Source organism: Dama dama, chromosome 8 (genome assembly GCF_033118175.1).
Source record: "Dama dama isolate Ldn47 chromosome 8, ASM3311817v1, whole genome shotgun sequence".
NCBI classification, from domain to species: Eukaryota; Metazoa; Chordata; class Mammalia; order Artiodactyla; family Cervidae; genus Dama; species Dama dama.
Genome location: NC_083688.1, coordinates 12,915,151 through 12,936,541, shown reverse-complemented (window position 1 = coordinate 12,936,541; position 21,391 = coordinate 12,915,151). Strand labels below are relative to the sequence as shown.

The 21,391-nt window shown below is 50.8% G+C and overlaps 1 protein-coding gene and 1 pseudogene across 1 annotated transcript; both read right to left on the bottom strand.

Annotated features, from left to right (window-relative positions):
• Positions 1–688: 688 nt before the first annotated feature.
• Positions 689–17,118, bottom strand: LOC133061051 (solute carrier family 25 member 3-like; annotated as a pseudogene).
• Positions 17,119–19,481: 2,363 nt separating this feature from the next.
• LOC133061050 (Y-box-binding protein 1-like) lies at positions 19,482–21,031 on the bottom strand. The gene has a single exon (XM_061149141.1). The coding sequence runs from the start codon at positions 21,029–21,031 to the stop codon at positions 19,919–19,921; it is 1,113 nt and encodes a 370-aa protein (XP_061005124.1). The 3' UTR covers positions 19,482–19,918.
• Between the last annotated feature and the right edge of the window lie 360 nt (positions 21,032–21,391).

Below are 21,391 nucleotides of genomic sequence, written 5' to 3'. Positions count from 1 at the left end.
AGCAGGAGAATTAGGAGACCTCCCGGCAGACGAGTCAAAGGATTTGACGGGTGAGGTCTTGCCTTCCATTCTGCTCCTGTTCTTCTGGTGTGGCTTGCCGCACGTGATTGCAGTGAACCCAGGGTCCAATCCCGTCGACCTTTACAGCAGTAGGAGTGGTAAGGAAAACAACATAAGGGCCTTTCCATCTAGGTTACAGAATCTCAAAAGGGCAGCTTATAAGGGGTGTTACATGCCTGAAAGAGTGCGAAGGGAAGGAGGGTCACCCAGTCCCCGCCAGTCTCTATTGCCAACTTCGTTCTGATTCATTCTCTCAACCTGTCCTGAGCTCTGGGGATTATATTCACAATATAACTTCCATTTTGTCCCCAGAGCTTGGGCTAGCCATTGTACAATCTGGCTCACAAAGGCAGGTCCGTTATCAGAGCCCATAGTCACCGGCAGCCCGTACCTAGGCACTATCTCCTCTAAGCTCTCCCTTCCACTCACCCCGAGAAGGTATCTACCAGAACCAACATATAGCGATACCTGTACTTGCCTGGCCTTACCTCAGTGAAATCTATCTCCCAGTGTTGCCCTGGCTCTTCCCCTCGGTACCTCGTTCATGCTTCGCAAGCCTGGCGTCCAGTTGTATTTTCCTCAAACACTGATCAACACGCAAATTCAGTCCATATTTGCTTTCATTTATCTACTGAGTGTACCCAAGCTTCTTCTTCAGACTCTGGCATCTCAGGGGGAGGAGGGCGAGGGAGCCTGAAGTAGACCTTCACAGAATCATAGATAAACCACTGTAGTGCAGTCAGAGTGCCGATCATGATGATACCCTTCCATACACCTCTAAATCCAAGTCTCTTGAGGATCTGAGAGGCACTGCTACCCTTCTCCTTATTCAACACAGACACCACGGAATCGGCAACAGTGCGTTCAAAGCAGGCAAACTTCATGGTATCTGTCTCATCCAAAGAGGAGCAACCCCCTTGTAGAACGCCTTTAAGCCTTCTTCCTTATACATTTTGGGAGCTGCATCCCTCAGAGTGTTACCATAACCTGGTTGGGTTTGAATTCAAACTTTAGCAGCTTCCATAGCCTCACTCAGAGCCTCATTAGGGGAGTTCTTGAACCCCTGTGGGAGGCGGGTCCAAGTTAATTGTCAGCAAAGAATTCAGCACTGGCAGAGGCAGCCAAATACAGTGATGTGTGCCACAGATAGGCATTTTCTCCAAGCATGTAAAAGCCAAACTTGCAAAGCCCCTGCAGGGAGTAGCCAATGAGGGTCAGGGCCCATCCTTTGGCCAAACCACAGAAACCATCCTCTTTGAGTGTAACTGAAAATCCATTAAGAATGCCCTTGTACTTCTGTGGGTCCACCTGCATACGGCATTTCACCAAATCCAGAGGAACAACAGCAGTGTGTGTCAGACCAAAACTTAAGACCCCACCAAAGCCACACAATGCATAAAACTTCACGGAGCCATATTCGGCGGCTCCAGCTTTCCTTTGCCCATCTCTTACATAGCTGCTCCCATCGGTGAACCATACTAGCTCACTGTTGTCTAGGGGTACATCAGTTAAGTCTTTTCGTGCCGCCAGGGCCTCAGTCAGTATCTCGCTGGATATGGCTTACAAACAGCTGGAATGGCTTATTTGGGTTAGGCAGGGCAAGGGCTGGGGCTTCTAGTAGGGCCCGTCTGAGTGTCTGGAAAGCCTGTTTCATTGGCTCAGTCCAAGTCCAGTTTGGGGTCTCTTTACTTCCCTCAATACAAGGGCCGAGCCTTCTCAGCAAACCCCATGATCCACAGTCTGCAATATCCAACAGTCCCCAGAAACTCTCTCACCTGGTGGGGGGTCTTGGGCCTTCATGGCCTGGGTTAGCCACCTTTGCCGCTGCCTGATCTTATACCCCAAACAGGTGACCTCTTGCCGGGCTATTAATTGTGTAGCAGAAGGACCTCTGGGTGGCAAGTCCGATATTCGTAGAGGTCCTCGCTCAGCGCCTCTTGAACCTCTGTGGGATTACCGGTTGGCCTTCCCCCTCAGTCCACTCAAAGGCAAATATCTCCTGGCTCTGGGCCGCCAGGGGTAGGCTGAAAAAGGCATCTTTCAAGTCCAACACAGTGTATACGGGTTAGAGACAGTGGGGTGTATGTCACTCACCCGTTTGTTGACTTCCCGCAGGTAATCTGTCCCCCGTGGCTTCTTCACCGGCAGTAAGGGGGTGTTCCAAGGGGATTGACACTGCTTGAGAATTCCAGCATCCATGAGACGTTGAATGTGGGGAGTGATCCTCCACCGAGCTTCCTGGCTCATGGGGTACTATCTCACCCTCACAGGAGTTGCCTAGGCCTTTAGCTCGATGACGACCAGATGTCTGTTTGGCCAGTCCCATCCCTGCCATTTCAGCCCAGGCCAATGGGTATTTATTCATCTCTTAAGGCTAGGGATCCAAGTCCATCCATGACTGTCATTTTCCCAGCTCTGTAGGCTTAACTGAATAAAACCCAATGGCCTCTCCTTTCTTCCACAGAATCTTAGCATAATCAGTACTGCTATGACACAGGAATGGGATCTCATTTCTCTCCCTTTCCTGCTTTAACCACTCTCCCCAAGAGTTCTCACCTGCTTAAGCCCCTCTCTAGAAGGGACAGATGTTTTCACAATATCATCAATAGCCCACCACTGATCAGCAAGGTAAAATGCCACAGCTGTGAGTGAGTCCTCAGGTGCAAAAGAGCAAGAACTTTCTGGGTCTGATCTCCACCATAGAGAGGTACAAAGTCTACATTTGACAGGCTAATAGGCAGCAGAATTTTCCAGTTCCTCATGACTGCAATTATCTAACATATACCCAGGACTCGGGGAGGGGTGCCGAGTCTTGACTCCCCTAGTCACTGTCTTCCCCCACATATAGAACTCGAGTTCCAGGGGAGATTCTCTCTCTGGGTCGTACCTCTCTTCAGGTCCCTCTTAGGGCACTCGTTTTTCCAGTGCCCCTGTTCTTTGCAGTAGGCGCACTGATCTTTCTTTAGGGCCTGCCTTTTTGATTTCTGTTTTTCTCCCGTCCAGGGGTCTCGAGGTTCCCTCAATTCTGTTCCGGCTTTTATCCCCGCAAAAAGAATCTGGGCTAGCTTCCTCTGGTTCTTCCGGTTTTCCCTCATTCTATCCTTCCTGATCTTCTCAGCTAATTCCCTTTCCTCCCGTCGAATTCGTTCTTCCCTTTCTTCTGGGGTCTCCCTATTATTAAATACCTTTTCAGCTGCTTTCAATAAATCCTGTATCGTCTGTTCTCCCAATCCCTCTATCTTTTGTAATTTCTTCCTAATATCTGGGGCTGCCTGATTTACAAATGCTAACAGGACTGCAGCGCGTGACTCCTCAGCCTGGGGGTCCATAGGTGTATATTGCCTGAAAGCTTCCATCAGCCTCTCTAGGAAGGCTGCTGGGCTCTCAGTGGGCTCTTGCCTTACTAAATTTACCTTTGCCAAATTTGTCGGCTTTCTTGCTGTGGCCCGCAGGCCAGTCATCAGAGTCTGGCGGTACACTCAGAGATGCTCCCTACCTTCCACCCGCTCAAAATCCCAGTTAGGCCGCAACAGAGGAAACCCCTCGTCCATGAGATGAGGCTGGGCGGCTGGCCTCCCATCGACCCCCGGGACCCGTTTCCGCACCTCTGCCAGAATTCGCTCCCGTTCTTCTGTGGTGAAGAGCACCTGCAACAGCTGCTGACAATCGTCCCAGGTGGGGTTGTGAGTGAACAAAATGGAATCTAAGAGGTCAATGAGGCCTTGGGGTTTCTCTGAGAAAGGGGGGTTTTGGGTCTTCCAATTGTACAGGTCACTCGTGGAAAAGGGCCAGTACTGATAGGTTCGCTCTCCGTCTAGGTTAGCTGGTCCCACTCGGACGGGGAGTGCCTGAACAGTGGATGAAGGTAACTCTGGGTCCCCAGGATCTTGCCCACCCCTATCTCCCCTAGTTCTCCCCCGGGTCCCCAATGCCAGTCCCCCCTCACAGTCGGTTCCTGTTGGCCCTCTTAATCCTCTCGGTTCACCTGTAGGAGCTTCTCTCCTCGGAGGGATTTGCAAGGAGGGCGCATATGGCAGAGGCCTCATCTCTGTTTCTAGGTCTATCAGGTTTGGACAAGATGATTCCTGAAAGACTAGTTTTGGGTCCTCTTTCTTTTTTGTTTTCTCCGGGGTGGGGGGGGGGTGGTCTTCATCACCAGGACCTGTGACTTAGAAGAGCTAGGAGGTTGAACGAAAGGTTTTAACCACCGAGGCGGATCTTCCACTAGATCCTGCCAAACCATGATATAGGGGACCTGATCCGGATGGCCCGAGGGATCCGGAGCCATAACCTTCTCCTTCACAGCCTGTATGATGGACGGTTGAAAGGTGCCTTCTGGAGGCCATCCAACCTGGAAGGCGGGCCACTCTGCAGAGCAAAAGGTTATTAATTTACTTTTCTTGACTAGAAAAGACAAGTCATGGGCCCTGGCCCTGACATCTGAAAAATGGTCAGTCATGAGGGAAAGTGGGGTAGATTTCCCCTGACCCATGGTAAATGGTAACTGTTTATCTTGCTAGGGGCGGGCACCCTAGGGGTTTCTAGCTTCTTCCGTGACCCCCTTATCCTCTCATGGGAGTCTTCAAGTGGCAGGCACCCTAATGGCCTTTAAGTGCCTGACCCGTGCCCACACAAAGAATTTTAAAGGAGAGTTTCACCCGGTCGGGCTCTAGTTACTGAGGCTCACTTATTGTAGGGCCTTCAGAGTCCGCCAGAGTGTAGCCCTGGCCGGGACTCATCAATTGCCCCACAACCATTCGCCTGTTCACTGAAACTCCTGCCTGAAAAGAGTCTAATTAAAAACCAGAGACAATGCCGGCACACACACAAACACGGACAAACACGGAGAGCCAAAGACAAACACACAGACAGACAAACGTCGGCCGACAACACAGCGCTGGGTTTTCGGGCCCCCTGACCATACTCGGGATCAGGAGAGGAACTCTCCTTCCCACAAAGCTGGCTGCCTTCCAGCACGCTCGCTGGCCTCGGCCTTATGCCGGCTAGAGAAAGCTTTCTCCTGTGCCAGATACCTTCCTGCTTCACAGCAGGGCCCCGGAATTACTCTGGGCTTTTCCTGTGCCAGATACCTTCTTGCTTTACAGCAGGGCCCCGGAATTACTCTGGACTTTTCCTGTGCCAGATACCTCCCTGCTTTACAGCAGAGCCCCGGTTTTACTCTGAACTTCCTGTCCTGCCTGAGACAATGCCGGCACACACACAAACACGGAGAGCCAAAGACAAACACATGGACAGCTGACAACACAGCTCTGGGTTTTCGGGCCCCCCGAGTTTTCCTGAGCACCGGTGTTATTATCTATCCTTCCCCTCTGTCCTGGAAGTGTTCTCTTCCCCTGGTAAAGGGATCCTGGACAAGCCCCCAAATGTTATGCCCGATGTCTGAATCCCCGAGCGGGAAGAGAGAAGGCCTCCAAGACCATGCAACTCGCAGGAAGGGAAGTTTATTACTGACTCGAGCCAGGACTCTCTGCCTGCAACCAACGCAGTGGTGCGAGTCAGAGAGCCCCGAGCCCAAGCTGTTACACAAATTTATAGGGTGAGAAGCAGATTGGTTACACGTTTGCAAAGCAATTTCATTGGTCAATACTTTTGCGCATGCGGGACTTTCCTGGGGGTTTCCGCCCCGTTCCTAATTTCCTAATTGGCAAACATTGGTGAAAGCTAATTGGCCCTAATTGGCAAACAGTGGTCATTGTTAAGTGAAAGCTACCTGATAGTAGGAAGGCCTACTCCTAATCTAAGTTGCGTTACTTCTGCTCGCCTCACAACTTACATCAAGAAGCTCTTTAGTTCCTCTTCGCTTTCTGCCATAAGGGTGGTGTCATCTGCATATCTGAGGTTATTGATGTTTCTCCTGGCAATCTTGATTCCAGCTTGTGGTTCATCCAGTGCAGCATTTTGCGTGATGTGCTTTGCATTTAAGTTAAATAAGCAGAGTGACAATATAGAGCCTTGTCGTACTCCTTTCCTAATCTGGAACCAGTCTTGTTTCATATATGGTTCTAACTGTTGCTTCTTGACCTGCATACAGATCATTTTTTGTATAGATCTTCAGTGTATTCTTGCCACCTCTTCTTAATATCTTCTGCTTCAGTTAGGTCCATAGCATTTCTGTTCTTTATTGTGCCCATCTTTGCATGAAATGTTTCCTTGGTATCTCTAATTTTCTTGAAGAGATCTCTAGTTTTTCCCACTCTATGGTTTTTCTCTATTTCTTTGCATTGGTCACTGAGGAAGGCTTTCTTATCTCTCCTTGCTATTCTTTGGAACTCTGCATTCAGATGCATATATCTTTCCGTTTCTCTTTTGCCTTTCACTTCTTTTCTCAGCTATTTGCAAGGCCTCGTCAGATAACCATTTTGCTTTTTTGCATTTCTTTTCTTGGGGGTAGTCCTGATCACTTCCTCCTGTAGAATGTCATGAACCTTTGTCCATAGTTCTTCAGGCACTCTGTCTATCAGATCTAATCCCTTGAATCTATTTATCCCTTCCACTGTATAATTGTAAGGGATTTGATTTGGATCATAATTGAATGGTCTAGTGGTTTTCCCTACTTCTTCAATTTAAGTCTGAATTTTGCAATAAGGAGTTCATGATCTGAACTACAGTCAGCGCCTCGTTTTGTTTTTGCTAACTGTATAGAGCTTCTCCATCTTTGGCTGCAAAGAATATATATAAGTGCTTGATATATATTAAATCATATAAACCTCACAATCATTCTATGAGGTCAGTACTTTTGTTACCTTCCCATTTCATAGGTGAGGATACTGAGACTCAGATTAGTAAAGCCACTTGAACCAGGTCACACAAAAGTGGGCATGTGAACCCAGGTCCAGACATACCTTGTGGCAATGTGCTTCCCCCATACTGTCACTAAATAATACAAAGATCGGGATGGGTGGGCCTGACTGGCTGGTCCAGTGAGATGGAGGGGCTGAGCCCAGGGCTGGGGTGATGGACCTGTGTGATCCAAGAGACTCCTTAGAGGTGGTGCATTGTGCTCAGGGCTAAAAAGACTGGCTGGATCAGGAGCACAGACTGCAGAGACAGTTGGGAATGTGGAGCTCCGTGCCCCTGAGCAGAGGCTGTGAGGGGCCAGACCGTGAGTCCAGGGGCAGGTTTCACTCTGGGAGAAACTGGCAGGATCTTTGGGGATAATGCATGTGGCTAGACAATGCTAAAACCCAGCTGCAGGCTCGGATGATTCTGGGTATCATTTGTTATCATGTTAACTTGTTTCTGTCTCTTTTGTTAGGAAGTTGCCTATTTCCTCATATTTCATTATTATTGTTTTGTCAGCTTGATATTTTAGACTCTGTAATTAGGGGAAGAGTTGAGGCTTTTCTTCTCTGCCGTTACTCAGTTCTAGGGACTTGTCCTACCTCATTATTAAAAAGTGATATTTTTCATGAACTTTCATTGATATCCAGATAGAAATATTTCTGAATGCTTTTTAAAAGTGAGATTCCTGTTTCATGCATCTTAGCATCAGGTTGGAACATTTCGACCTGTTTTACTATAAAAACAACATCAGTGCCTCACTGGGGACATTTGTGCATACCTTGTGGGGTCCTAGCTGAAGACATGTGAGTTGACACGGGAGATGACACGTGAGAAGGCCTGCAACAGTAGTTTCTCCACAAACACCAGCACCTCCCTGTCCTCGAGTGGACCCCTTGCTGGGTATAGGGAGCATGTAGGCTGACCCGGGTGAGTCAGCAGTGCCCTAGAGGGCGTCTCCTTACTTCCCTCATGTGTCACCACTGTCAGCAAACATTCATTGAGCACCGTTGGGTGCCAGGCCCTGTGCTACGCCCCGGACCCAGAGAATGTTCTGAATGTGAATTGGCCTTGACCCTCCCTTCCTGACGGCTTCCCTGGTGTCTCAGATGGTAAAGAATCTGTTTGCTGGGAAGACACAGAGGAATCGGGTGGAGAGGGAGGTGGGAGGGGGGATCGGGATTGGGAATACATGTAAATCCATGGCTGATTCATATCAATGTATGACAAAACCCACTGGAAAAAAAATATATATATAATAATAATAAAAAAAAAAAAAAAAAAAGAATCTGTTTGCAACATAGGAGACCAGGGTTCAATCCCTGGGTCGGAAAGATCCGCTGAAGAAGGGAATGGTAACCGACTCTAGTATTCTTGCCTGGAAAATCCCACGGACAGAGGAGCCTGGTGGGCTGCAGTTCACGGGGTCACAAAGAGTCGGACACGGCTGAGTGACTGACACCACTCAGTACTCCCTTCCTGGCCCCTTCAGTGGCCTCTCCTTGAATTAGAGTCAGGTTCAGGCTCTTCCCCGTGGCCAGCAGGCCTGTGTGGTCTGACCCTGCTCCCCCTTCTCTACCTCCCTCCCCTCCCTCTGCTCTGCTGTTTCTCCCCAAGGCCTTTCCTGCCACAGGACGTTTGCATAAGGAGCTCTTCCACCTGGAATGCCTTTTCCTGCGCTCCCTTCTCTTGGCTGGTCCCTCTTACCTCTGGGTCCCAGATGGCCACTTGACTGTGACCAGCCCACCCCACCTGCAGACTTGGTTCCCCTCCCCCCTGGCCTCCTCTCCCCACCCCCAGTGCTCCCCCTGCTCCACTCAATTCTTTTCTGGGGTGCTCACTGGTACCGACTGTCTCCTGTGTTAATCTATGAGCTCCGGGAGGACAGGGGCTGCTCCCTTGATACTCCCAGCGCCCAGTGCAGGCCTGGCACAGACTCTGTCCAGGGGCTTCTTTGTTGAAGGGATGAGTAAACAGAGAGGAAGCTGGAGCCCAGAGGTTTGCAGGTGATCTGCACGTTATCATGGGATGTGCCTGTCTGGTCCAGGTCTGGGCAGTCAGAGCCCGGGGAGCCGGCCTCCTGGATACAGGAAGGGCACTCCAGACCTGTGATGGGTGGCATGGAGTGACTTATCTCACAGGGACCAGCATCCATGGGGGCCTGGGAGCAGGGGGGAAACTCTTCGGGTGACCTGGTTCCAGCAGCAGCATCGCTTGAGGGGCCCAGGCTCCACTATGGTAATCAATGGCTGCAGCACCCCCAACTCAAGAGGAGGCCCCCAACTGTGCTGCGACGCCCAGGGCAGATGACTGGCTCTGCTCCCCACAGTTGCTCTGGGCTGACGCGGCTTCACCTCCATCTGGGCTTTCTGAGATCACTGCACAGATTGTGTGCTGGCTCTTAATGCTCCCTCTTGCAAGTGGCAGATGCCTCCGCCTCTCACGTCTCATTGGCCAGAGTAAGTCACAGTCCACGTCTGCCTTCCAAGGGGTGGGAAAGTCAACCTTGAATCAGGGATGAGGGAGCTGGAGATGTTGGAGAACAGGGCCAAGGACTGTATGTTTATCCCCTGATGGGCCGAGAGCCCTTGGGGGAGGGCCTGGTGCCGTCCTAAGACTGAGCTTGGAGCAACTGAAAGCAAATGCCCTTCAGCTCAGCTGAGCTCAGCAAGTGCTGCGTGCCTCCCCTGCACCAGAGAGGGGACCCAGAGATGGCAAGGACCCAGTCCCAGGGAATGAGTCAGACATGTGCAAGAGTCCCCAACCCAGCGTGGTGGGTGCAAACCTTGGTCCCTTGTCCTCCGGCCCAGGGCTTTGACGATGGGGGGTCCACATGCTCCAGCTCAGCAGCGGAGCCTTCCATGAGGCAGCCGCCCCTCCTCACCTCATCTCTATCCCTAGCTCCCCACAACAGGGTCTCCTTGGCCCTGGGCTGGGACCCACTGTGACACTTCTTGCTCTTCTCTCTATCGCATGAACTCAGAAAGCATCTCCAGGGGCAATTTTGCTCCCCAGGGGACATTTGGCAAAGTCTGGAGACATCTTTGATTGTGATGGTGGAATGCTGGGGGTTGGTACCCATCTGGTGGGTAAAGGTCAGGGATGCTGCTGAGTGCACAGGACGGGCCCCACAACAAAGAGGTACCAGCCCCAAATGTCAATAGTGCTGCCGTGGGAAGCCCACGGGACTTACGGAGAATGAGGCTCAGAGAGGGGCAGTGAGCTGCCCCAAGTCACTCAGCGTAGAGCTGGCAGGTCTAAGATGACAGCTGGATCCCCTGACTCCGGCTTATCTGGCCTGGGGGTCAAGCATCAGTGCCAAGTGGTCTCTATTGTCTGCGGCCTGGCATTTCATTTCTTTCAAAAAGAATTCCAGTTTCAGGAACATTTTTGTCAGTATTTTTATTCTCCCTTATCTTTCATTGTGCTTTCTCTCTGGGTAATCCAAGGCTTGCAGACAGCTGAGTACGATGTGAACATTCCAATGAAAGGCAATACAAAGTAATTGAGTGTATTTCTTTCATGTCTGAGCAGCGGATTAATCTCCCAGACACATCTCTGTTTTCTCTTTACTCCCATCACTTTTGGTCTGAGCTTTCCCTTCCCTTCTAAATATCTCTGGGATTCTAGTAGTTTTATGGAATCTGTGAAAGTTCCTAGCACCATAGCCTGTGTGTCCCTGTGATGGCTGACAGCCTTCCTGAGGAGAGGGAAACTGTCAGTGTCTGTGTGGTCTGGGAGGGGTCTCCACTGATGACAGGAAGGGTGGGGGTCCATGATCGGGACTGGAAGGGTTTCCGGAGGACCCAGGGCCCCTCCTGGCCAGACCCAGTCTCAGAGCAGCTGTTGTGGGTGATTCTGCACTCAGCGAGTGCAAGATCAACAGAGATGCCTTGGACGTGACAGTGAATTGTGGGCTCTGCTTAGGAGAAGAGAAACGCATCGAGCTGGTCCCACAGTCTTGGAGCAGAACCCTAAGTTGGAGGACGTGAAAGACTAGCTCCTGCAGATTCCTGTCAGCTGTGGGGAGCAGGTGTGTTTCTATCCCGAGAGCTCTAGGGAAGCCCTGAATGTTCTAAGCAAGGGGAGCCTAAGAAGACTTCTGGAGTGAACTGCTTTCTTGGATGGTGGTCAGGAAAGGATTGGTGGGGTGGGAGGTTGGGAGGAGGCTGCAGAAAGGTTCAAACAGGATATGATGGGGTGGGAAGAAGTTGTGGAATTGGAGGGAGAGATCCTGTTGCCTCCATGGACATTTATGCATCTCGGTACGTTTCATAATAATTTCCGAATGCTCAGTCACTCCGCGGATGGTCAGAGGTGAATTGGCTGGTGGGAGGTAAGCAGGCTGGTAGGAGCTGAACAGTTGATATGGAGCGAAAGGCTGATTGGAGGTGAGTGGGCTGTAGGAGGTGTGCTTTCTGGCAGCAAATAGCAGGTTGTCCAGGGAATCCTGGACCTCATGACTGCTCCAGGGAGAGGTTTGGGTTGGCTTGGCAGGGGCTCAGACCTTCCCTGAATGAAGAAGGTGTGGTCCTGGCTTCCTGACACTCATCTTTGCTGCTGGCACCCAGCCTGGTTCTGGACATATGAAGTCACCCAGGAAGCCTTGGTGTGGTGCGGTGGGAAGATTTTAGAATTTAGAGTCGCACAGACCAGGGTGGTCAAATCCCACCTCGGCCACTCACTGTGCGGTCTCGGGTAGACACTCTGGATACTTGCCGACTGTTGCGTCCTCGCTCTCCAGGCACCAAGGTGAGAAGGTGGCTGAGCATCAGAATGGTTGGTTTGTCTGTCCCTAAAGGAGATGGTGAGAAAGTCACTCATTCTGTGGATACACAGCCCTTTGCGCCTTGAAGTCTGCTCAGGTTTTCAGGGGCCCCTGAGAAATGCAACCATCCCTGGGGTCTCACCCCAAATACCTGTGAGCTGGTGCCCCCTGGGGGCTGGGGGCAGGGTTCCAGGAGCAAGATGTGGGTCTCAGGTGGGATGCGGTGAGTGGTGAGGGAGGAGGGATGAGGTATTGGTAACCATAACAATAGCTAACAGTTTTCCATTTTCAGATGAGGAGTCTGGACACAGAGAGGTTAAGTACTCTGTCCAAGGTCACACAGCTGAGATTTGGACCCAGGAATTCTGGCTCTGAAGTCTGGTTCCCAATCATGAAGTTGAGGAGGGAGAATGTGGGGAAGCGGCATTGAGGGAGCCCTCAGTCAGCCTGGCACAACCTCTTACAGGCTACAGGTGTGAGGGGACAGGCCTGGAGCAGTGGCTGGCACAGCCCCCAGGTGGATAATTGACGGGGACAGAGCACCATGTCTCCAAGGGGAAGGAGCTGTTCAAGGCAGGTGATGGGAGGTATTAAATTGATCTTGGTGCAGCTCATGCAAACCTACCTATCAGCCTGTGAATCTACCGATTAATAGGCCTGGAGATGCCAAGGTGGGGAGGTGGGCGCCGTTGGGGCCCCACCAAAGGCTGGAGTGATGCTGACGCTGAATTTACTAGGGAAGCAGAGGGGATTGACCCCGGGCAGCTAGGTTGGTGATGAGGGGTCACTGTCCAGCTCTGGAGCCACCCTTCTGCTCAGGGTCAGCTTTTGCCAGGTCTGCCAACCCCAGTTTGGAAAGAAAAGTAAGGCTTGAGCCATGCGAAATGCATGGGCGTGGCATGAGGGAAAAGCATGAATTTTTGCCATCAGTCAGATTAGGTTTGTGTCCTGATAGGGCCTCTCGCAGCTGTGTGACTTTTCACATTACTTTACTTTCTGAGCCTCAGTGTGCTCATCTGTAAAATGGGACCAGTAGCAGAATCTAGAAAGAAACGAATAGAATCAATGAGAAAAAGCACAGGGAGAGCTTGGCTCAGAGCCTGGCAAGGGTGCCTCAGAGCATTGGCTTACCGATGTTTTACTGACCTGTGTGCTGGAGTCAGGGCAGGTAGAGTGGACACGGGGAAGAGGGAGTGAGGAAGGGCTAGAGGGGGACTGGTCACTGCTCACAGGTGAGGACAGGCTCTCATTCACTCCTCATCGCCGCTCAGAGGGAGAGGCCAGTGGTGGCCTATTTTCCAGATGAGGAAACAGGCTCAGCCAAGTTAAGGGCAAAGTCCCAGAGCTGGTAACTGGCTGCAACCAGGACAGAGAACCTGGATTTGCTTGACTCTGAAGTCCCTGTAATAACCCTCGGGTCTGGGGACCAGGGTCCCCTCAAGCATCCCTGACTGTTTATCCAAATGGCCGTTATCAGGAGTGATAGTTTATGCAAAGCTAATTAGTCCTCATCAGCAACTGATCAGGCAGAGTTTGTCAACTGCAGCTTGGGTTTCCTCCTCGCTTTTTCGCTGGGGCCCCACGGGGCCTTAGCAGAAGGGGACCAGGCCTCCCAGCCCATCGGTCAGAGGCCAGCTCTGGTGACTAGCGTGGCCCAGCCCTCCCCATACCCCTCCTGACCCCTCCCCACGTGTGCTGGGTCCTCAGCTCTGCTCTTGTGAGTCCCCTGGGCCCTCAGGCTCCCAGACCTCCATTCACCCCACCTTTTCCCTACTCCCTCTTCCCTGGCCTCTCTCTTGCTTGCTCTTGTCCCCATGGATACCTAGCAGCTCTCCAGGGACCCTCTGCCTCCAGTTCCCAGAGCTATCTTGGGGAGCGGGTGCCTTTGGGACAGGGAGATCCTGTCTTTATTGGCCTCACCTCTCACTGGTGCATGAAAGTAAGAAAGAAAGGAAAGAAAGAGGCTGAAACAGTCAGACTTGAGATGAAACATAATGTGTCAAATGGCTAATGGCGCTCTCAGGGTGAAATGTATTTTGTTTAATACCTTGATCTCTTGTCTGCTGGAAAAATGAATTCTGTCAAATCTCTTGAAGCCAAATGTCAAAATAGAGCATTTTGGGGGAGACAGATCTCTTACTCTGACGGCAAAATTCATTTGAAATCACTCTCTAACCCAGTCTCCTGGCAAAACCTGGAGCTGAAATTTTAGAGCCTGTTCACCCTAAATGGTTTTCCTCACTTCTCCTGCCTCCTCCTCGCCTCCTGCCCCATCCTCTGTCTCTTACAAAATAATGGTGCAAAGAATTGCCGCTGAAGTAATGATAACCATTTGGTTGCTCACAACCATTTCTAGGGAGAAAATGGCAGAGCACAAAGCCTGTCCCTCTGGCTTGGGGAAGGAGTCGCTGGCTGTTAAAGGCTCCAGGAGCCCAGGGGAGTGACTGCGCACGGGGTCGGCAGGGTTGCAGACCAGACTTCAGGATGGAGCGGCTGGGGATGTCTGTGAGCGCACAGGTGCCTCATTCCTGCTGGATGGAGCAAAGGGGCTGCTGCTTTTTCTCTAATCCCTGCTCTGCACGCTGCACCCCTCCCATCCCCCATCCATGCCCCTCTCAGAACTTAACCCTGCGTTTGGGCCCAGCACTTTTCAATTTACCAAGTGCTTCATTTGTTCATGCATTTGTTCGTATTATTCACACTGTGGTAATTGGAGTTTCATGATCTGAATGAAGGTCTGGGGTTACAGAGACCTGCAAGACGCAGCCTCCGCCTCCAGGATTCTCTGGTTTGATGCGGGAGGAGGGTACAGTCAGATGCTCATGACTTTGATAAGAAATGTATGCTAAGCACAGAGGAGGTGCTTCCATCAGTTGGAATGTTTGGGGAAGCATGTAATGGGAATCCAACAATGATTCAAACAATTAAGACACGAATATCAGATCTTTTAGAGCAGGGGTTGGCGTCTATGGTCCGTGGGCCAGTTTGGCCCAGCTGTCTTTTTTTGCATGACCCTTGAACTAAGGGTGGTTTTTAACAGATGAACATTTGCAATTCATTTGATAACAAAGAAAACTAATTTTGATCTGCAAGTAAGTGAAATGTTTTAAACATGGTAAAAAAAGACGACCAAAACCATTATTCTCATTGATAAATCTGCTATAAAAATTGCGCTTTATTATATTTTGAATTTCATCAATCAAATATATGTGGAAATTTATTTTCTGTCTTGTTAAACAAATACTTGCATAATATCATTCATTTTTCCTCTTGATTTTGTCTAAGCCTAAATTATTTACTATCTTTCCCTTTAAAGAATGTATTTGCTGATTGTTCTCAAAGGAAGTGGTCTCAACTTGGTCAGATGCTTAGAGATGTCAACAGAGACCCTTTTCCTTTTTATCATCCTTGACTGTATTGGCTTTGTGTTCTTAGCTTTTGGCTTCCTGGTTATAGGATGGCTGCCACAGCTCCAAACATCATGTCTCACACTACAGCATTCAAGTTGAGAAGAAAGGAATGGAGTGAGGCAGAAAATGCACTTCTGAGAAGTTGCTCCACCAGTAGATTTTCCCTCACACCTCAGTAGCCAGATCTGGGTCACACTCCCACCCCTAAAACAATGTCTGGAGAAGGGGTTAGGGTGCCAGGAGTGGCTTTACCTCTGGGGAGGCCCAACAGATCTGAGCCTGCTGCTTCAGGACAAACACAGGGCTCTGTGAGCAAAGGAAGGAGGAGTGGGCTGCTGGGCGGGCAGCCAGGAGTGTCCACCACCTCTTCATCAGTGTTCGTGACTGAGTGTCCTGGGCTGTGTGAGGTGGCGGGCCCACACGGGCCCTGGGGCAGAAAGCCCTGCTCTGAGCCTCTGCCCACTTTGGGCTGTTTGATTAGGAGGTGCTTGATCTGCCTGAGGCATAGTCTTCCCCCACTCCCACCCGTGGAGAGGGGGCTGGAATAGCACCTGCAGTAGGGCTCTTGTGAAGAGTATGTGGGGGACATGTGTGTAGATGCCTGACCCAAGCGCCTGACTCCGTGTCAGCAGCTGGGCGTCATCATGGCAAGTAGTCCCATCTGTGAAATGGGCACATGTGTCTCATTCCTGGGGTGACAACAGCAGGAGCATCAGTTCATACAAGTGAGCACTTCCTGTGTGTGCTGGGCGCCCTTCACTTGCATGAGCTCCCTTCATCCTCACAGCCTCACAGCCTCCATGAGGAGGGAGTTGCTTTCATCCCCATTTTACAGCCAAGGAAACTGAGGCTCAGGTAAGTGACCCCTTTCAGGGCTCTGGGTGGGGCCACAGGCAGGTGCTCAGGTAACCCCTCCCATGTTCCGTGTCTACGGGACACATGACTACGAGGCTGGAGTCCCTGTGTCTTGGTTGGGAATTGGCAACTTGAATTCTCGGGAAAACAATGTACACTTTTGCAGAACATAAGCATATGCTAATGATGGATAATTACCATCCATATTTATAGATGGATCAAAATGTGCAAAACCACTCTGACAATTACACACCTACAGCACATCACAGTTAATAACTGCACACCAGGCTCCTGGCCAGCACCGTGATGCAAGCTTGGACACCAAGTGTGAAGTGAGGCTGCACCCAGCTCTATGCGGGGTGGTGGTGGGGCTTGGCTGTCACCCCTGCTGGCCCCCCGCTCAGACCTGCACCCATCCCAATTGTTTGCAGCCTTCCTAGTCCTCCTGGGTCCCGGAGAGATGGCCTGGTCCGTGGGGGACTCCTGGGCAGAGGAAGCAGTACTGTGAGGGCCCTGGGGGAGGAGGGCTCAATGACTTGGAGGACCCGTGACACCACCCAGGAAGACGAGCCGCATTAAAGAGGGACAAGGGGCAGCTTCTCTCTGCAAGGGGGCTGAGAGGATGAAGGAACGAAGCCTCAACTCCCAGACTCCGGTAAGAGATTGAGAACTGGGTGCTGGTCCTTGAAATCAGTGGCAGAGCCAAGGCTTAAATCTAGGCCCATCCCCTTGGTATTCCAATGTTGTGCATTTATTTATGTCCAACAACTTTTACTGATAATTTCACTTTAATGTAGTCTGATGTAACATTCAATGACTGCAGCCTCTGGGACTATGAAATGCCCCACAGGCAGGACAGGCAGCCAGCCCCCCAACCTGAGTCTCCCAGAGGCTTCAAGTCACCCCCTTCTTCCCTTTTAAATCCCATCCCAACCATCCCAGGCCTCTCCCTTCTCTGGGGTCAGTCAGACTTTCTGGGTTTATGGCTATCACAGAATGTTTTCAGACAATTAAAACAACTGTGTTGGGCGAGAAGCTCCCACAGATTTAGGATCCGCAGTCACGCCCCTGGAGCCGAGGCAGCAGCTGGCCACCCGGGCTGGGTTGGACAGGCTCCAACCAGTGGATGACTCGGCCAAAGCCAGAGTGACCTTGCTCCTCTTGAGCGATGGGGCCCGAGGCACTGTGGTCCTTGTAGGGAGCCCACCCAGGCCCCGGGTACATCGGCGCTTTGGGTTCCAGGCTCGTCTTTTCCCTACTCTGTGCCTCTAGCTCTCTCCCTTTCTGCTCTCACAACAGCATTTGATCTCTAGAGCTTCTTCCGGGAGTGTTCCTGCATCTGATTTCAAACCCCGATGGAGGAGGCTCAGTCCTTGTGGATGGTCCTGACCACAGGCTTTGGCCAAACCTGGTTTCAAGTCTGGGTTCTACCACTTCTTGGCGGGGAGACCTCGAGAAACTTGCTTGATCTCTCTGAGCCCAGTGCCTCACATGTGAGATACGCCTTGTGTTAGTCGCTCAGTCGTGTCTGACTCTTCGTGACCCATGGACTGTAGCCCACCAGGCTCATCTGTCCATGGGGATTCCCAGGCAAGAATACTGGAGTGGGTTGCCATTTCCTTCTCCAGGGGATCTTCCCAACCCAGGGATGGAACCCCGTGTCTCCCACATTGTAGGTGGATTCTTGACCATTTCAGCCACTAGGGAAGACAGCAGCCTTAAGGGGTGTTATATGTAATACATATTATATGTGATAGTACAGTCATAGGCTCAGCAGTCATTGTAAACACTCTGTGCGTGAGGGCTGTTATTATTATTGCCATTGCTATTATTGTGTCAGGGCTAGTGATTGCTTTGGCAACAAGTGCCCTGTGTAGCCACTTCTTCCTGTGCCTGGAGGGCATTGGCCCTGCTTGGGCTTCTCATCACTGGAGCAGTGAGAAGAGACAGGCCTCAGAGCCCACAGATCTGGCTTCAGCTTCAGCCTCCACAGCCTCCCTTTCTGAGTGACTTGGACAAGTGGCTTAACCTCCGTGAGCCGCATCAGTTTCCCTCTCTGTAAAATGGGCGCAATAATACTGAACATATAGGATTATTATGAGGATTCCATGAGGAGGGAATGTCTCTTGGAGGCAGATTCCTGGGCTCAAATCACGTGAGGGTATGACTTAAGCAAATTCCTCCACCTCTCTGTGCCTTAGACCCTCAGTAGCAAAACAGTATCTGCTTTGTAGGAAGCTTTTATTTTTTCAGGCTTGAGGGAGGGCTGGCGCTGAGAGGCCTCTGAAGATTTCTCTGCCACCACTGCACTTGGCGATGAGAAACTGAGGCCAAGAAACACTAAACTGAACATTTGAGAAAAGAGAGTATATGAGCGTGCTAAATTATGCAGGACGGACAATTAGAGAACAAAACGATCAGTAATAAAGGGCTAATTGGGCGGGACAGATGCTCAGTGTGCCTGAAGCCGGAGATACAGCCTGGGACAGGACGGCCTCTCCAGGGCCCAGCACCCTCGTTAATAACACTGACCTTTCCCCTTAATGTGAGCGATGCCTACTTAACACTGAAGCGTCTGGAAAGTGCAAACATTATATAAAAGAGGTTATCAATCACTAATTGCTCCCCTCCCAAAGACAGTAGTTTCTATTACTAATAACCTTTCTTCTTTCCTTTTTCTATCCCTATAAAAGTATATGTTTTCATAGTTGATTTCACAGTGGTGTGACAGTTAGGGTAAGCTAGGATATGAAGCAATAGCAAGCGACTTTCCAAAACAGTTGAGGCTATTCTCATACACGTCACACGCCCACTGTGATCAGTGGGAAGGGCTTTGCTTGCCGCTGGCCCCAGGGACTCAGACTGATGGCGGGGCCACGGTCTCAGGCCCCTTAGGAGGTCAGCATCCCCAAGTGTCACTGTGACAGGGAAGATTGGACCAGAGAATTGAGCTCAGACCCTTAGTTGTCCCTCCTGGAAGGGTCAGTCCTCACCTCCATTCATGTTTCTTTGGTCAAAGCAAGTCTCACTAGTGCCCCTGTCATGAAAAGTGATGGGGATGTGCTGGCCCCCTGTTGCAGGGGGAGTAGATGTTGTGAAGCCCCAGCTGTGCCATTCATGTGCGGCACACACAGATTTGGGTCTTTCTTACCAGACTCTTCAATCTGACCAGTTTTCTGTCTCTATATATCCTTAGAAAAAGTCCATTTGATTAATATTCCTACTAAACTCTCACTTTTGAAATGTGAATGGTTTTAATTTTTTGACTATTATAAACAGTGAAAGTGAAACTGTTATTCGCTCAGTCGTGTCTGACCCTTTGCAAACCTTATGGACAGTAGCCCACCAGGCTCCTCTGTCCATGGCATTTCCCAGGCAAGAATACTGGAGTAGGTTGCCATTCCCTTCTCCAGGGGATCTTCCTGACCCAGGGATCGAACCCGCTTCTCTTCTGTCTCTTGCTTTGGCAGGTGGGTTCTTTACCGTCTCAGCCACCAGGGGAGCCTGCAATTGATCTCTTTATTCTTTCTCCAGATTTATGTTTTGTTAGAAGAGATTCCTAGAAGATGTTGAGTGAAATAGCATGAATTTTTTTTTTTTTTAAATTATTTAAGACCTTTATTAACAGGTGCTTGCAGTTTGTTGACTTTTTTTTTTTTGAAAAAATCAAGCTGTAAACTTTTATTACAAATTAAAAATGAGGTTCTTAAAAATCTCAACTTGACCAGATATGAAACAATTTAAAAACCTTTAAAGGTGTATTGAGAAAAAACAGGCTTTTTTTTTTTTTTTTAAAAAACACGTTTGTCATTACCAAAAAGAGACGTCTTTAGGTAAAAATAATAAAAACCCCATGCTGCATAGATAATGCAGATAGTTCTAGTTATCTGGTCAACAGGCAAAAAGCAAGCACTTAAGGTCTTCAGCTCCAATCTTTTGTTCATTTCTTATTGCTGGAATTTCATATTCATTTCTTCTTGTTGAATGACTAAACCGGATGATGGTAGAGATGGTAAGCCGGCATTTACTCAGCCCCGCCCTGCTCAGCCTCGGGAGCGGACGAATTCTCAGCTGGTGGATCGGCTGCTTTTGTCTCTTTGCCATCTTGTGGTTTAGGGTTTTCTGGGCGTCTGCGTCGGTAATTGAAGTTGCGGCGGTACCGACGTTGAGGTGGTTGCCGACCTTGGGTCTCATCTCCTTGATTTTCCTTATCTTCTTCATTGCCGTCCTCTCTGGGCTGTCTTTGGTGAGGAGGGCCCCTGCGGAATCGTGGTCTATAACCCCGATACATATTCTGTCTCACTGGTCTACCTTGTTCTCCTGCACCCTGGTTGTCAGCACCCTCCATCACTTCTCCCTGCACAGGAGGGTTGGAGTACTGTGGTCGACGCCCATAGGGTCTCCGCATGTAGTAAGGTGGGAACCTCCGCCTGCGGTAGGGCCGGCGCTGTTGGGCCTGGCCTTCGGGAGCGCTCTCCGATCCCTCGTTCTTTTCCCCACTCTCACTATTCTGGTAATTCTGCTGGTAATTGCGTGGAGGACCCCTGCGACGTGGATAGCGCCTATAATGGTTACGGTCTGCTGCGTATTTACTGCCTTGCACTGGAACTCCACCAGGGCCTGTAACATTTGCTGCCTCCGCACCCTTTTCTCCTTCAACAACATCAAACTCCACAGTCTCTCCATCTCCTACACTGCGAAGGTACTTCCTGGGGTTATTCTTCTTTATGGCAGTCTGGTTTACAAATACATCTTCCTTGGTGTCATTCCTGTTGATGAAACCATATCCGTTCCTTACATTGAACCATTTTACTGTTCCCAAAACCTTCGTTGCGATGATCTTCTTGTCCCCGCCGGCAGGCGCCGCAGATGTGAGGCCGCCTGGGCCGCCGCTCCCTGCGCCGCTGCCCGTCGTGCCGGGCTGGGTGTCGGCAGCGCTGAGGGCGGGGGCGGCGGGCGGCTGCTGGGTCTCGGCCTCGCTGCTTATGGTTGCGGTGATGGTGACTGGGGCCGGCTGCGGCAGCTGCGGCTCCTCCCGGGGTGTGATGGTAACTAGGCCGGCGGCGGCGGTGGGGCTGCTCAGGGCTCTCTGGGGTCCGCTCTCCGCTCCCGCTACCGATCGAACTCGAAATAGCATGAATTTTTAACAATGAATAGTGCTGGATTTTTATGGATTGCATAATCCTAAAGTCCTGCTATCTCGACCTCCACTTAACCCCGGATCTAGTATCTTCTCTCACTCTCCAGTCTCCCACCTAGTCTCTGTCCACCATCATGCCTGGGTCGGTGCAGTGGGCTCCTGCCTGGTCCCTCTGCCTCAGGCCCAGCCCTGCCCCTGTCGCTCTCCCGGCAGAGCCAGGTGACCCTGTAAGACGCAGAGTTGGGCTGCGCTTGCTGTACTCCACGCCCCAGAGCTCGAGCCTCACTTGGGCACAGCCCACACTGCCAGTGGTCCTGGCCCTGCATGTCCCCTCATCCCTCCTGGACCCTCCTAGAC

Excerpts from the sequence above, each read along its gene's own strand:
- LOC133061050 (XM_061149141.1), bottom strand. The coding sequence starts at position 21,031 with ATGCTATTTCGAGTTCGATCGGTAGCGGGAGCGGAGAGCGGACCCCAG.